Source organism: Alexandromys fortis, unplaced genomic scaffold, assembly GCF_014885135.2.
Source record: "Alexandromys fortis isolate MF-2015 unplaced genomic scaffold, M_Fortis_MF-2015_v1.1 scaffold_6, whole genome shotgun sequence".
NCBI lineage: Eukaryota > Metazoa > Chordata > Mammalia > Rodentia > Cricetidae > Alexandromys > Alexandromys fortis.
In genome coordinates this window covers 11,395,535-11,412,958 of record NW_026067902.1, presented here as the reverse complement: position 1 = coordinate 11,412,958, position 17,424 = coordinate 11,395,535, and the positions used below count along the sequence as shown (strand labels likewise).

General features: G+C 46.6%; 1 protein-coding gene across 1 annotated transcript in view; it reads left to right on the top strand.

Annotated features, from left to right (window-relative positions):
- The window catches only part of Acoxl (acyl-CoA oxidase like), a 258,813-nt gene that overhangs the window by 49,952 nt on the left and 191,437 nt on the right, over window positions 1-17,424 (top strand). Inside the window, exon 9 of the mRNA XM_050134390.1 lies at window positions 13,428-13,462. Coding sequence (XP_049990347.1) covers window positions 13,428-13,462 — 35 coding nt within the window. The remainder of the gene's footprint in view (window positions 1-13,427; window positions 13,463-17,424) is intronic.

Genomic DNA, 17,424 nt, shown 5'->3' with positions numbered 1-17,424 from the left:
AGCAGCTGGGCTAAGGGGAATTATACCTGAGTGAGAGAAATTGATCCCAAACCTCAACAACACAGAACTTGTTTCAGCTTCTCAAACAAGCTGACAGATGACAGGCTTTGTCACCTATGGGCTCGGCACAGGCTGATCCTTCTGCCCATGATGCTAATGTTTCCTTTCTTAGCCACTGTTTCTATGTAGGTGGATGTTGTGTCTCCAGGAAACCTCTCTCTCCTGTGGAGAACCTTCCTTTACAGAAAACTCAAAGTGCTTCGCTTATTCCAGTCCCTGATGCGAACTCTGTATTTCTGTCAGAAGATGTGTGGGTGGGTGGGAGCATCACATAAGACCAGGCACACAGGAGGCCTTCAGTAGCCCATCACAGCATCTCTGTGCTAAGGAAGTCCAGGAGGAGGAAGGGAGCTATACATGCGGTCATCTACAGTGGGCTGCACTCCTCTGTACACAAGTTCTTACTCCGTGACCACTGTGGTCCCACCCTGGAAGACAAGGGGCTCTGGGAGGTGAGGCGGCTTGGCAGTGGATTGTTGTAACTAGCTCTGTCCTTCAGTGATTTCAGTCTCTGCAAACTTTTTTATTTTTTAGCTGGACATGGTGGTACATGACTTTAATCCTCATACCCAGGAGGCAGAGGTAGGAGGATCTCTGTGGGTTTGAGGCCAGCCTGGTCTACATAGTGAACTCTAGGATAGTTAGAACTACATAGAGAGACTCTTTCTCTCTAGAAAAGCAAAACAAAACCAACCAATCAAACAACCAAACTAACACCCCTCCCTCTCAGCCCCCACACAAACAAAACAAAATAATCTTCTTCTTGTCAATGTATTAAGGCTTTGCTACAGCAGGACTCTGAACATATATCTTGTGTTTCTAGAAACATATATGTTTCTTCCTTGGATAACAGCTTCTTTGACTTTTGGACTGTACTGACCCATTCAATATTTTAAAAATTTCATCATGCCTATCTCTGCGATTGTGTGGCCCAGTCCTTGAACTTGATTTTTGTTTTCAGGGATCTTCCAAGTCAGGTAGTCAGAGTCAAGGGCATTAGCTCCATGCTGAGCCTATCAAGTCATGCTTTCTTTGTGAACTTTCATCTGGTAATAATGCTGGAGCGAGTCGACTTTTAAAAACTATTTGCATATCTCATTTCCTTGTCTAATCAGTGTTGTGAGGATAATGCCCCACTTTCCATGCTTGGCTGAGCAGCTGCGGTGGTGTGAGGCTCTCGGGGGCCAGCTCACGGCAGCAGTTTCTCTTTCCTATGTTTCCCATCTCATCCCAGCCTTGCTGCAACCCACGCCCCGGACTTCCTTAAAAAGACCCTATCTCTTCAGCAAAGCAAGACGGATGTATGATATTTGCCCACGGTTTAAAGGACAGCTTTGTCACAGCTGCATCGTCCTTGGGCATGCTTAGTGGAAGGTGTACTGTGCCTGGCGTCCTCTTTGAAAGTCTTTTAGAGAAATAAGGGGAGCAATTAGGTTTAAGGATGACTTTTCCTTTGGCGTGTCCCTATGGTTACCCGTGACCTTGCGAATTGTCTAGTTAATAGGTCACAACTAGGCCAAAGATGTCAGGTGCCTCTTTTCAAAAAGAAATACAGCATCCCCTTTTCCTGAAGGTGTTGATGGGGGTTGGTGAGCTTTTTGTGGTAAATAGAGCCTCTCTCAGGAGTCCCTCTGTAGATTTTAATAGGATCATACTGATTTCCTGACAGCTTCTAATGGAGGGGTGGACTTGAGGCTTGAACCCCAGGGTGTATTCTATGTCTTTAGCTAAGGGAGTTCCTAAGATGGAATTTGAATGCTTGCTGAAGACGGGCATTTTAAAGAGTGTGACGAGGGAAAAGAAGACATAGAGAAATCCTTGCTGCCTGAGAGAGGAAGGAAGTTGACTGCTGGGAGAGGCATTGCATGAGTTCCTTTTCCTGTTGCAGTGACCAAATATCTGGCCAGAAGCAGCTCACAGGAGGAAGGCTTTATTCAGGCTCACAGTGCGAGGGGTTTCAATCCATCATGGCAAGGAAGCCATGGCAACGGGGGCTTGAGGCAACTGGGAACATTACATCCACAGTCAAGATGCAGAGAGTGGTGAGCGCTGGTGCTCAGCCTGCTTCCCCCTTTACATATGCAGGCTAAGGGATGGTGCCACCTATAGCCAGCATGGGTCTTCTCACCCAGGCTAACCTAATCCAAGTGGTCCCTTGTAGGAATGCCAGAGGACATTCTCTTGGGTGATCTTAGGTCCTGTCACATTGATAACCATCCACTGTAGTCCTGGAGACACATGCCTGACGTTAAACACCAGTGGAAACTTGACCTTGATATGCAAGCAGAGATGGGAGGAGGATCAGTCTAGAAAGTGGACGAGCTATAGAGAAACTTTCAGGGTGGGACAAGAAAGTTGAAGGTGGCTCAAATGACAACTTCTGTCCTCAAGGTCTAAGGAGAGGAGGTTGGGGTGAAACTTAGGACAATGTTCGTCTCAGTCAGCTCTCTGTTGCTGGGAACAAAGCACCCGAGAAAACCAACTTACAAGAAGAAAGGTTAGTTTTGGTTCCTGGTTTTGGAGGCTTTAACGCAAATGCATGGCTGGTTGGTACTGTTGTTAGGGCCTGTGGGGTGACAATACATTATGGTGAGGAGTGTTCACTGGAGCTAAGCTGCTCTGATCAGGGTGGCAGGGAAGTGATGGGGAACGGCGTATGGGGAGGAGCCATGTTGCCAATATACCCTTCAAAGCATATCTCCAATGACCTGATTCCCTTCTACTAGGTTCTACACCCGAGAGGTTCTACCACCTCCCAAGAACATCACGAGTTAGGATGGAGCCTTTAACACATGGCCTCTGTGGACAGTCAGGATCCAAAGCACATTTATCAAGGCTCAGCTGTTGAAGGTGTCAGAATACAGGGCGACAGGCAAAGCGTGGAGAGGTATGGGAATTACTGAACATGGAGTCCCGAGAGGCGTGCTTTGGGCTAGTCTGTGTCCATGGCAGTCCCCACAATAGAAAATGGGATTTTTTTTCCCCTGCAGAGAGAAGTGGAAAGTGGGTTGGTTGTGTTGGCCCAGATCTGGAAATTTACCTTTGAGTTTGCACGAGGTCCAGGGTGGGTGCGTGGAAGTGCTGTCTGTTGGGAAGGTTTGAATCAGGCGAGCTTGGGAGAGGCGTGTGGAGGGGATGGAACAAAGGAAGACTGTCAGGAGATAAAAGCCTCCTTCTCCCTTCTGTTGGGTACCCAGCGTATGGTCAGAAACACCTAATGTAGGGCCCTGATGTTTAAATCTCTCTGACCAGCCACGCCAAGGTATCTGTATGGAAAATAGTATGGCAGGAATGTCTGGATTCTACCCAAATTGTGATTTCAATTGCAGCCCTTTAACACTGCACTCTCAACACCCCTGGCCTGGTGGTGAAGGGTGGCATATTAGTGACTTTCTGTGACAGGGACAAAATGCCTGACAAAAGCAGCTTGAGTAAGAGAGGTTTGCTTTGGCTCAGGATTTTAGAGGATACGGTCCATCCTGGCAGGAAAGATACAGGCGAAGGCTTGGTCTGTGGTGATGGGGACTTATAGAACTTGTTCCTGTCCAATGCCAACCTGGAATCAGAGAGCCTGGGCAGGAAGTCAGTCTTGGCTATCTCTCTCAAAGGTCTCCCTTAAAAGGTGACTTACCTCCTCAACCACATCTTCCACCCCGAAGGTTCCACAGTTTCCTCAAGCAGCACCAGATGGGTACTAAGTGTTCAAACATATGTCTGTGGGGACATTTCATAAATCTTCGCAGGAAGCGTTGGCTTCTCATAGTTTTCTGTCCTTCTGTCTTGAATGTTGAAGGGACCCAAGTGAAACACATACAAGGAGGACATCTCTCTTGAGCTGTTCAAGGTGTTTTCCCTTCTCTTCCTTCCTTAGTTTCTATTCATCAATGAAGGTGCCAGGAGATCAGACCACTGGACTGACTTGCAGATGGAGCAATCAAGCAGGCTGGAGCAGGTTCCATGGAGAGCTGGACCACTGTATGCAGCAGGGTTGTGGTAGTCTCACCCAGTTAGAGAGGCTCCCCTCCTCTGGGGTATGCCTTAGAATCTGGCGCTTTTGAAGCTAGGTGATACAAACGACAGAACCTAGGGCCCAGCAGCTGCCCTGCCCATCTCTCTACGGCCCCAGGTCAGGTGTCATTGACTTAGCATGGCTAAGGTAGTCTCTGTCAGCTTTCTCTAGGCTGACGTTACTCCCTGCTCTCATACGATCAGCTCATACTTAAGACATGGGCAGTCATGCTTTTCTTCCATAAGGGTGGACTGTCGACATAAATTACTTAGAATTCTCCCGCATCAAAATTTGCTTCTTCTCCTTCATTTGCTTACTTATTTTAGTCACATCTTTTTGTCCCCTTGCTTCGGCTTTTTGAGACAGGGTTTCTTGTTGTCCAGGATGACTGAACTCACATGTAGTCAAGGCTGACTTTGACTCTACTCTTCTCTCATCTTTATAGGGCTTGGGTTACAGGTGTGTACTACCCCATCTGGCTTGGTTATTTCTTTGTATGATTACCTATTTATGGATATTTAATTTATGCTGTGGGTTAGAATCTAATTCTACTCATTTTATTTTGTTGTTTAAATTATTTCACTTATGACTACCAGGAATTCATCCATTTGGCTTATTTCTCTTCCACCTGGGCATGAGTGTGTGAGTGTGTGTGTGTGTGTGTGCGTTAGATATTTCTTTCTAGTGCTGCAGGGCACTCCATGCTCATCTTGTATTTTCCCTGCCCCAAGCTCAACCACTCTGCCAAAGAACCCTGGTTTCTCTTGTTGGAGAACATTTTGAGAAACCAAGGTTTGGGTGCTATGTGGCTTTGTTGCTACAAGGGAAATGCATGTGTATGCCTATGTGTGAATAAATGTATTCACTTTTAGCTCTATTAAGCTAAACATGAATTCATGTTATGTCTGAATGCTGATCATTATCACATAGATATTCTAGATTCCTATTAAGGCTTATTTGTGAGTTACCTGCTCCAGCATTGAGAAACCTGGCTCCAGACAATCATTGTAGTGGTAGCTGGTCCAGAACTGTGGGCCCCATGGGAAGTATTAGATACAGCTTGGCTTTGCAGTTCCCTTAGCCCACCCTGCTCTGCCCTGCCTCTCAGTTAGGTTGTCCTGTGCTCTTGGCTCTTTCATGATCTGCATTTCTTCTGGACTCTCCTCACCATCCCACGTTTTGTCGACTTGTGTTTTCAGTTGCTTACATTTCACTTTCTCTCTGTGTTGTAAGTTTCCTTCGTAGGTCTGTGATGTAGCTTCGCCAGTCCCAAAGGCCGTGCACTTCTCCTAGTCAATCTTCTTTCTTCTCTAAACCCTTTCAACCTGGACCTATTTCCTATGTCCACCGAGCTGCCGCTTCCAGAATGTCCTGCTGATAGAGCTACACTACAAGTGGCCTTCCAGCGTTAGCTCCTGTCACCGTAACATAGCACTTTAAGATTCGTCCACCTATGCAGGCTTTCCTTTAGCTCATGTTATCAAATTATTTGTGTAAAAACCTAGAACTCACAAACTGGTTTGTTATACTGGGCAGCAATCTCAAGGGAACCCCCTGCCTCTGCCTCCCCAGTGCTGCTTCCCCTGGCTTTTTACATGGGTGATAGACATTGTGCTCTTTCCAGCATAAGAAGACAAGCCTATGTGAGATGTCCTGTGCTTTCTACAGTGCTTTGAGGCCATGGTAGATAAATGCTGGGCCTCCGGTCACAGTGGAGACTTTTCTTGGAACCCTGAAAGGCATTCATTTTCCTAGGAGTGGTCCAGCTTCTGCCTCCTGTGTGGTGGCCTGGAGACCAGGGCTGAGCTTCTGGGCGTTAAGGGCAGGAAGGTGTGAACAAAAGAATGCTAAGGAGGAGCTGGAGCTGCAGAAGTTTGAGCACTTGCCCCAGGGTGCTCAGCCACGTGGGGCGAGGCATCCTGATGCTGGAGGATAGTGACAGGCTCAGCTGTTCTCTTAGAGCTCGGTGGTTTTATTTAATCACCTCTTTCCGGTTTGGCTTTTTTTTTTTTAAATCAGAAATAATAAATGGTCTCTTTGGAAAGAAAAGTATCTCCCTTTGCATTTTCCTCCATCTTATGCAGGGGTGAGAAACTTTTGTTCCTTCTTTGTTCGCACACCTTCAGCATCTTTCATACTATCTCCAGCACCACGTTCTCATCCTTCTCGGGAAATCCGCAGGTGAAGGGCATCCTCCCCTGGCAGACTGGGAAAATGGAGACAGGGGGAGGCTGAATATTTGTTTACATGTTTAGGAAACCCTGGACTGGGGCTTGGGGAATACTCTGGACATGGGCTATTACCTACTCATACCGACTTATTGCTCAATGTGCACTTTAGGTTTCTCTTTCCGAGTGTGTGAGGTGGGGGGTAGTGATCCTATATGTTTGGTAGTCATACTTCTTTGTATAGCGCCTTTTCCTTTTATACCATCTGGGATTTTTATTTGCTAAGTGGTTTTTTTTTAAGTTACTTTTCAGGTGGTGGTAATAAAATACCTTAACAAAAGCAAGTCAAAGGAAAAGGCTTATTCAGGCTTATTGGGGCTCACAGTTTGAGGGTACAGTCCACATGGCAGGAAGTCAAAGCTGCGGGGTGTCAAGGCACCTGCCCACTGCCCCACATTTAGGAAGCAGAGCATTATGAACACTTGTGCTCAGCTGGCTTCTACCTGTTACATAGCCCCAGCCCCAAGTCCAGGGAACCATGTTGCCAGGCTGCCCTTGTTTACGGGGATTCTTCCCACCTCAGCCAAATCAAGACAATTCCTACCAGGCACACCTAACCTAAATAACCCCCACAGGTGTGCCAGGAGGCTGTCTCCAGGTGACTCCGGATGCTGTCAAGTCGACAGTCAACATTGTCATGCTTAGCTCTCGGCCTCCTAACCCCATGCCAACATGGAGTGTCAGCACATCTCACTGCTGAGATCATCCAGGCCGGTGGCGATCCTCAGGCCTTTGCCAAGCCAGGGTGGCCGTGAGAATGGCTCTCGTGCCCCCAGAGAAGAGCTGCAGCCTTTAATTTAGAAGGTGGAACTTGATTCCAGTTCAGGGCGTGGGGCAGGAGAGCGAGGAATTGAGGTGTTTGTATCCCTGATCTTCAGTTGGTTTGCGCCTGAGGACATACAACAGCCTGTTTCTTAGGTTAACTGAATGGCCAGCTTTTGTGTTTCAGGGCCATTCCTGTTAGCCACCGTCAATTTTCCCACTGGCCTTTGACACCTGCCTTTCAAAGTTCCAGAGACAAGTTACTGGGGTTTTTAAAAGTTGAATAAATGTTTACTTATCACACACATACACCACGTGCACATATGCACAAACACACGTGCACGCACAGACACATGTATGCGGTTCTTTTCCTGAGCACAGCTGTGCGATGTTCTTCCACTCTCTGAAACGTTAATTTCCAGGAATCAGGGCTAGATAGCATCATGAAATAGGTTCACTAATGACAGTGTCATTGCTACTCTTCTCCCATCCTGCCTTGCTGTCTGTCGTCTCCTGTTGGTAGAAATAACAAAATAGAGGTGAGGGCTGCAGTCCAGGGGCTATGAGGCCATCCTCGCTTGGTAACACCTCTCCCTGCTGAATGGCTGGGTTCCTGCCAGCACTACAAGGCCTGAGTTCACAGTGACTTCAGTCTTGAAGTTGAATTTAGGACACTGAAATGCCATTTAAAGGGCACAGATGGGAGCCGTTTCACTCTGAGCTCTGAGCTCTTAGCATCATTTCCATCACCAGCACCTGGCAGTCGGTGCCGACTCATCCGTGCTAAGCGTGAGGCTGAGATCTTTCCATACATCATCACATCATCAAACTTGACCCCTGGAGGACCCGAGAAAACACCAGAGTTCCTGAGTCAGTGGGCTAGGGCTTAAGACTTTGCATTTCTCATGAGTTCCTCGGGCAGGCTGATACTTAACGTTTAAATTAATCTGCGTAAATGATCTCTAGGAAACAGGGAACGTGGACCACATTTCACAGTAAGGAATCAGCAATAAAGGTCAAGGGACTTGTCCCCAAAGCTCCTGCCTTTTCACCTGGAGTGGTTTCTATCTCAGCTCAGTTATCTATCAAAGGAAGTAGGAAGAGCCCAAGGAAGCAGGAGGGGGGAGGGGAGGAGGGAAGGGGGCAGAGGTGTAGTGAGTTGTGGAGGGTTTGAGAGTTAGGCAGAGGCTGAGGGGACCTATGTGAAGGACCAGCCTGAGAGGGTGCTAGGGTAGCATTGGAGGCCCTGGCTTCTCAGGAGGAAGCCTTCAGGAGAGCAGCAAAGGGGTTAAAGGAATCCGCTCTGTGGACCATTTTCTCCACGCCCAGCCATCTTAGCTATTAACATGTCATGGCTCCATGTGGAAAGCTACCTACATTGAGGCTGTTTATGGGAGGGCCTGTCTATACCACAATTGTTCGTGCCATCTCCTCATGCTATGGCCCCTGCTTATAAGAGAGTCATTCCATGCCATGACCATAAGTACTACCCTGCCCATGATGCAACACTCTGTAGGTGGTACTCTCTCTTTCTGCTGTGACTCTGGGTGAGCCTCTCTTTCTGTGTGCTGTGACTGCATTAGTGGCTGTCTCTGCTGTGACTGTCTCTGCGCTGTGACTGTCTCTGCTGTGACTGTCTCTGCGCTGTGACTGTCTCTGCGCTGTGACTGTCTCTGCTGTGACTGTCTCTGCGCTGTGCCTGTGTCTCTATGCTATGACTCTGTGAGTGGTGTTCTCTCTCTCTCTCTTTCTGGAGGGTTGGCAGTGTAGAGATGTGTCCAGTGAAATTATTTAAATTATTTTAAAACTCAGGCATTTTCATGATAAATTCCCTAGTATCAGCTCTTCTTAATAAGTTGGGAGCTCTGGGTTAGAGATTGTAGCTGCCCCCGAGGAAGGGCCAAGCTGCTGGTCATGGCTCCTTCAGCTCAGGCACTGTCACTGGTTTAGAAGGTTCTAGACTTGGAACACCTTCCACTGGGTTGAGTGACTCTGGGGTTTACTGGCGTTTCCTTTTCCACCTGTCAGCTGTGTGTACCAGGACTGTGGGGGAGAGGGTTTTTGGAACAACCACTTCCTGGTAATCCATGGACTTGGAAGGAAATCTCCCCAGCACCTTCTGTGATAATTTAAACCATTTCTCCCTCTTCCTCTCTTTTCTCTTCCTAAAAATTATAGTGTGTTTTTAAAATGTGATTTTATAAATTATTATTTTACAAGGACCACGTTGTCTGCATGGTGCTTTACAGGGTCTATCTGGCCACAGCTGGAGCACTGCTGGGTGTTTTATGGCAAATTATTCTCAGATTACCCTTTAATGCAGGAAGGGCTGCCTGTTGTCTGAGCTCCCTGGGTCATACAGAAACCCCAGCCTTGATACAAAACAGCTGTCTGTGTTCCAAGGAGGAGGATTTCAGATGGAGACAGAAGGGAAAAGGTTTGCATAGCTGGTGGGGGCTTTGAAAAATGTTTAAGTTACTCTTTCCTTGCCATTAGAATGTGATTTAATTTTGTTACCAACAAATTGTGTAACTCTAAGAGAGAAGCACTGTGAAAAGAGTTTGTGATGAGGGTTCTGGCAGTACTTACAGCTTGTCCTGAGGGGCTACTCCCCAGGGAGGCCAGCACAAAACTTCTGCTGACCTCCATGTCCCCGAGCCTCAGTCCGGCTGGGCCAGGGTCAGGGGGGCAACCCACAGACCTCCCTCCCCTTTCTCCTCTAGGCCCCTGCTGAGACCAGGAACAAAAGGGCCAATTGTCTGAGGCATCCCCTTGTCTCAGGGGCTCCAGCAACCTTTCTGAATGCCAAAGTGTATCCAGGCATATTGATATATATGCATATATGTATGTATATATATGTATACGAATGTAGGTACACGTGATGGTTCTTGCCCACATGTGTATGTAGCATCTGTGCAAACACATGCATTCACACATATACACATTTGAGCAAGCATGTGGACGTGTGTGTGTGTGTGTATACTGTGAAGATATGTGTGAGGGTATATACATGTGTGTACATGAATATGAATGGATGTGTCCATATGCATACTAATGCATGTGTGTGTGTGAGTGCATGAGAAGCATGCAACTTGCTTAAAGAATTTCTGAGTCCTGGTGCATCTAAACAGAGCCAGTGGCCCCAGAAGCTGGACTGGCCAATGGTGGCTCCTAAGGCTGAGGGAATGGGGCATCTGGCTCGCTTCTCAGCAAGTTGCACAGCTGCCTTTATGTGGTGTTCTCTCTGGTATGGAAAGCTTAGAGCTGTTTCTCCTCGCTTGCTTTCCCCGGAGGAAACCAGAGAGCAGGCATAAGCAGTCTCCTCGCGTAGCTTTTTGCCTACTTTGCCTCATTGGCCTGTTCTGACCTGGACTTCCAAACTAGACCTTCTAGAGATTGTCTGCTCTCTTCCTGTTCCTTCCCAGGACTGCCTGACTGGAACCAGTACATTCTCTGTGTAGAACAACTATGATATGCCCCATCCTCATCAACACTGAATTAGTACCCACTGAGCCACAGGGCTCTTTCCTGTGTCCCATCATTTCGGTCCCTAACACTGATTGTTCACAGTGGTGTGTAGGGATCAGTGACCGGGCCAGCCTTGGGTATGTGCCAGCCCTGTCTATTGGAGTATTCAGGGCTCAGATTTTCTTCTTTAATAAAATTGTCCTTCTGAAAATGACAACAAAACACATTAGACTCTGAAGCTGGGAGAGAGAAGGGAAATGCTTGAATTCTCTGGTCTGCCTCTACAGCAGTTCTGCCCCGCCCCTTTCACCAGCACAACTGCCCTGGAGTAGCTTCCCGCTTTCTTTCCCTCCTTGTCCCTCCCTCCCTGTTTCCTCTGTGCTCCCAGCAAGGGCTTATCTTTCTACTGTAGAGCAGCCACCAATTAAACTTTGCTCCAAAGCTTATCAAAATATTCAGCCAGCAAAATTATCTTATAATTAGCTGAACTGCAAGCCAGAAGTCTTTAACCACAGGAAATATAATGTGACCCAGTGTGTGGAGTCTGTAAGTTGCTCATCCCCACCTTGGCTGCAGTCGCGGCTTCTCATTTTTTCCCAGTCATTTCCTCTGTGTTCTGTGCGCTCTTAATGGTCCCCAAGGCCTTAAAGAAAATACACGACAGGTTTAGCTGCGATAGATAATGGAGTAAATTCAGTTAAATGTAATATAAGATCATCCTGGTTTTTAATATTTCATGCACACACATTTATATACTCTTTGTGTATGCATGTTCATATATGTGTGCATGCATATTTGTCGGGGGACGTGCATGTGTGTGGAGGTCAGGAGACAGGTGCTGTTCACCTGTTCTATCTATCTATCTATCTATCTATCTACCTACCTACCTGGCAGGGTCTTTCTCAGACCTGGAACTCACCATGTAGGCCTGGCAGACTGATCATAGAGTCCCGGAAATCTGCCTGCCTGCTTCTTCCTGATGTGAGGGTTACAAGGGCCTGCTACCATATCCAGTACTTTTAGTGTGGCTTTAAATGGGGTATTCAACCCAAGTCCTTCTGCTTGCAAGACAAACTCTTTATCAACTGAACCATCTTCTTTGTCCCTGCATGCATTTTGTGTGTGTGTGTAAACTTAGGCCTACTTTTCCTGGGTGTGCTGATGTTTTGCCCTGACTGGGTCTGTATTTTGGATAACTGCAGTGTTGTTCTGAATTATTCTGGAGCTGTGCATTCCAACAGTATCCAGGGGATTCTGTAACATGGTCATCTGGACAGCAATTGGGCTTTCTTGCCTCAGTTACCTCAGTTTGCTCTCTTTCTCACTCTCTGTTCCTCACTCTTTCTATAATTCCACGGCCTGGAGTCCCTACTGCCATCTTGCACCAAATGTGGTATCATGGCCATGTCATCTGTCACCCTCTTTCCATCTCTGTTGGGGGATAGCAAGGAAGCATGAATGGTATTTGGGATCTTAAGGTACAGCTTAGGCTTTCAGACAGAAGCAATATTATAGGTGGTACTTAGATTCTTAGTTGCTGTGAGCTTCTTTAATGGCTAATGCCGTGGCTGGGCATAAGAGGGCTCATGAGACTTACATAGATTCACTGGACATTGATTACATCTTTTCTATAATGAAGCACTTCCAAAGTTCTAAAAACAAATCGAAAACTAAGTTTTGGAATATACTAACATTTTCATAGATAGGCATCGACTATAGTACTCATACAGTAGTTAATATTGGTAGCGTTTTCTGTGTTTGTCATGCAGTTATACTGCTATGAACACAAATGTAGAAAACATCTTCATCCTAACGTTATTCTTAAGAGGAAACAATGGTTCTGACCATTTTAAAACTAGGAAACTGGCATCAAGGGTCTCAGTAACTTGCTGTTGCAGCTGAGCTCAATCCGCTAACCTGACTGTCTTGTCATTCACTGTTCACCGTGTGTGAAATGGCCTGGGCTCATGCCTTATGATTTTGACCTTATGGTTGTGACCATGTATGCTTGAGAGGTTTCCATGATACTGCTGCAGGTAAAGAGGACATCACAGCTTCATTTCAGCCTCTTGTCGCTGCTGCATCCAGCTGTCACATGTACCATTCCCTGAAGTTTCATTTCCATTTGGGGCTTGGTTTCCCTACAGTCTTTAGAATGTGACTTGACCGGCCTTGAGATGATGGGATAGCCTTAAATGCTAAGTGAATCCCCAGGAAACCTCTGGCCCAGGTGTCTAATCCCTTGGTGGTCTAGAGTCTACATGATGCTCCTGTGAAAGGGGTGACTGGGGGGGCCCACTCTTGGCTTTGCTGTACCAATGCAAACCTTGGTAATGGCTGCATGTTGACACCCCATCCTTCTACTGCTGTCCCAAGAGCCCTGACCTGCAAGTTGCTCCCAACTAAGGATGCTTTCTGTCTGATCCATGATGAAATACCCTTGGCTGTCTAAAGACCTTTTCAAAATATCATGATCCTTTCAAAGCAAAGTTGAAATCAAGGCGCTATCATTAGAAATGGCTGTGAAACAACAAGGCCTGTTAGGAAATGTTTTAAGATTTACTTTTATTATGTGTATGAAGGTTTGTCTGCTTATGTATGTATGTGCATCATGTATGTGCCTACTGCCTACAGAGGCCAGAAAAGGACAGCAAATGTCCTGTCTCTGAAGTTACAACTGGTTGTGAGCCACCATGTTGGTGCTGGGACCTCTGCAAGAGCAGCCAGTACTCTTATATTTTGGTTGTGAGCCTATCCTTTAATGGCTGAGCCATCTCTCCAGCCCCAGACATTAGGAAATGTTTAAAAATAATTGACCATATTGAGCTAATTTTCTTGTGATTTCAGCATGTCCTTTATATTATTTAATTTGTATTTTTCCTCTTTTTTCTTAATTGCAGCTTGGACTGACGATAGCCATCCGCTATAGCCACAGGTAAAGCTTTAAAGTCTTTTTAAAAAGAAATGGGCTTGTGGTTTAGAGGTTTTGGTTTTCTTAGGTCCTGAAGAATTTTGAGGTTTGTGTTCTGTTTTGGTTTCTTTTTTGGTGGCTGTTTTTCCATGTTGGAGATGGTACAATTGCAATTGCTGTTTGGAGGAATGTGTGGTGGTGGTGGAGGAGGAACGGTTTTAGTTTTTGCTTATGCGTTGCAAGCTGGCCTCAACCTTTCAGTCCTGCCTCAGCCTCCCTAACACTGGGATCATAGGATGGTACCAAGGTACTCAGTTCTGCCGTTAGTGTTGTTTACAGACAGTCTCCTTGGTGGTTCAGCTTGGCTTGTTGTTTTATGATCCTCCTGCCTCTGCTTCCAAAGTTCTAAGATCACAAGTGTGACCCCTGTGCCCAACAACATTTTCTGAATGACATGAACTCGAGAAGCTCGACGGTAGGGCACAGATGTGATTTGTGTGTAGCGTGTTGAGCCTGAGTCTGAGAATCAGAGTGAGGGGGTTTTTACCTGTGAGGCCAGGCCAGGCCTGTTTGTAGAGCTCTTTCCTTGCCCACCACGCCTCTCTCCTTCCTGCCTTCCTGCCTTTGGCAGAGGCAAAGGGCCTCGATTTTTGTCTCGCTTCATGATATCCACCCTGCTGCCAATCGCACCATGTCCATGAGAACAAAGCATTATTTTCTAGTGCCATCATTGTAGCCTTGTCCTGTGAATGTTTGCTTCTAGAATCATCTCTCTTGTGTGTATGCACCAAGACTTACTGTGCTGAATGAATTAACACGAAGGGTTGATAAGCAGTGTCTTCCTGTTCTCATGCACGCTGTGTTCACCGCTTCCCCAAAGCGCCACCCTCGGATCAAAGGCGGGCAGCTCAGGTTAATCTGCTCATCTCTCTGCAAACAACTCAAAAGAATACCAGGCGTCGGGACAAATTTTCATCCTGAAGATAGTTGTTACAAGTTGTATGTTCAGTTTTGATCTAAGTGTGAGACTCAGCCAGCTGCTGACAAACAGAACAGGTAGGAACAGGAAGAGGGCAGGAGTGGACTTGAACTTCTCGGAGTTCATGTATGAGAAGGAAGGTGTTTGGGGAGACATGTCTGGAGCAGGTGGATGAAGGCTGCCCCCAGACAGGTTCATGGCCGTGCAGGGGGTAAAGCGATATTTTCCCCTTGCCTGTCACATAAGCTTATGGCTGAGGTCACATAACAAAAGGCAGGTAATGAGAGGCTGATGTACACGTTCATTCAGAATGTTTTACACGAGTAGGAGGTTTTATAAGGAAACAAAGACCTAAAGTGAAGAAGCATGATTAGACAGGCGCTGGGGCAGTGGTTCTTATCCTGGGGTCCCTATCCCTTTTGGGGTTGCATATCAGATATCCTGCACATCAGATATTTATATTACAATTCATAACAATAGCAGAATTACAGCTATGAAGTAGCAATGAAATAATTTATGATTAGGGGGCCACCCCAACATGAGGAACTGTATTAAAGGGTCGCAGCATTAGGACAGTTGAGAACCACTGCTCTAGTGTGGATAAAATGATGGACCTTTTTTTTGCTCAGATCTTCTCTGTGCTCTGGTGCCTTCAGAGGTCAGGATGCTCCTTTGCGAATTGGGAGGGTGCTCTGAAGAGTCTTGCGATCTGTTTTGGTGATCTTCTCTTCTGCGATCTTCTCATGCCAAAGGGCCATATTTTGGAGTAACAAGTCCCAAACCCTATCTTCCGCCTGTGTGTTTCCCGAGTCTGGTGTGTGCACAGTGTTTGGATGGTGTGCACACACATAGAAACACTGTCCTGAAAGAGCATGCCGTTCCCTCATCAGCACAGCTGGGTTGTCACAGCTGATGAGATGCCTCTCGCCGTGCCCTTAAGACACATTCGCCCATCAGTGCACTCATGGGCTGTGTCTACCTTTTAGTTACAAGGGATGTTGATGTTATAAATACAGCACATGAATGTCTTGTCCTTGCTTCTACTCCTTTTGGACTTATATCAGAATTAGAGTCCTAATTACATGGCAATACTCAAGTTAATTGTTTTGAAGACTGTTCATACTGTTTCCTTGTCATTGCTATGTGAAATGGAGTTGTATCAAGTCCACACAGTTCCGGTTCCTTCAGAAACAGTTGGGATGGAGAATTTCATTGTTATGTTTTAGCAGAACCCAGAGACTGGAGTGAGAGTTTCTTGGGTCTTCTTTGTGTGGACAGGAAAACTGTGAGGGCAAGGTTTGGGTCTTATCACCAGACCTTTTTAAAAATTCCCATAGAAAGGCCAGCGCAAGAGCGAGGAAGATGAGGAAAACCCCGATCGACCTCTGCAGTGGATGGAGATGGATTCGAGAATCAGGAAAAGGCAAACGTGGTTCCAGAGTGACAAATGAGGAGGAATGGCTTCTCCGTACAGCAATGGGTGAGAGGAGGAAATGAAGGAGTCAGGAAAATCATGTAACCTTGATGAGCAAGCATTTCTCAGGCTGCTGTGGACAGAAGTGGGGACAGAGCTCTTCCAGAGCAGGAGGGGACCTTGCATGATAATTAAGGTGCTTGAGGCCGCAAAGCATCCAGGGGTGCTCCAGCTGTTAAATCTGTCCCATTAAAAAGAGGATGCTGTTCAGGATGAAAAATATCCCCCACAGCACACAGACATGCATGTGTGCACATAGACTTTCACATTCATGCACATGTGTAGTCACTACTACACATGTGCATGTACACACACACACACACACACACACACACACCATCCACATCTACTTCTGCATCTATCCCTTTGTATCCATCATTCCAGACCTGTTTATATGGCACAGGGGTACATGTGATATGCCACATAGGGTTGGTGCTGAGGTGTGGGGAAGCGGAGGATAATGTAGCCATATTCGGATACTATAAATGTGCAAAGCAGGAAGAACAGCTGCCATGGCTGATGGACATTTAGCAACGGGACTTGCTCACAGTCCACTTATTACCATGGTGCCTTCATTTATTTTTATAAAGTCAAGTCACTTTTGTACAGAGTGGAAAATTGTCTCTTTGATGCTTATTTCCCATTGTTTAGCTTGAGGTTTTGGGTGGAATCCACACAGTGTGACAACTGGGTAACCCCGAAAAGTGCCCTTTGCAGATAACAGCTCTTGGGGCCCCACCACCTACGCAGTGGGGAACAGTTTCCCCAGTGTGTGGGTGTTTCGTTTTGTTCTTTCTCTGTAAGGTTGAAAGAATTGCATTCTTCCTCCTTACTGATCCAGTGCGGCAGCCCGAAGCAGCGCGTTCCCTCGTGGTGGATACCCCTGGGCAACCGTGAAAGAGGAAAGAGGCAGAGACACGGCACCTCACCTCTAGCTCTCCCTTCTGACACGGGAGCACCCACGTGAGCCAGCCGTGTGGCATTTTTGCACGAGCCTCTACACTGATGTTTCAAAAGCAGAAGATAACAGCAGCCTGTGATAGGATGATTTTGTTTGCTTCTTTTGCTGGTTTTCTCTCTTAAATAGATAAGAAAGGAAACAAATTTTCCATCTGCTGCAGGTACAGGAAAGTCCATAGGAACATGAGTTTTAGATAAAACTGAACAATGGTTCTTCTCCAAAACAGACTTTTATCTCCTGGCTTGTTGAAATAAGAAGCGGCGGGGCTGCGTCCCCGGCACCCGGCCGCCGGCATGGCTAGCTTATACCCAGAAATAATTACACGGAAACTGTATTCTTTCAAACACTGCCTGGCCCGGATAGTTCCAGTTCCTTATGGCTAGCTCTTACATATTGTTCTAACCCATTTCTAATATTCTGTGTAGCCCACGAGCTGGCTTACCAGGGAGGATCTTAACCTGCGTCTGTCTGGAGCGGGAGAACCATGGCGACTCCTCACACAGCTTCTTTTTCCCAGCATTCTCCTCTGTCTACTCCGCCTACCTAATTTTCTATCCAATAAAATGGGCCAA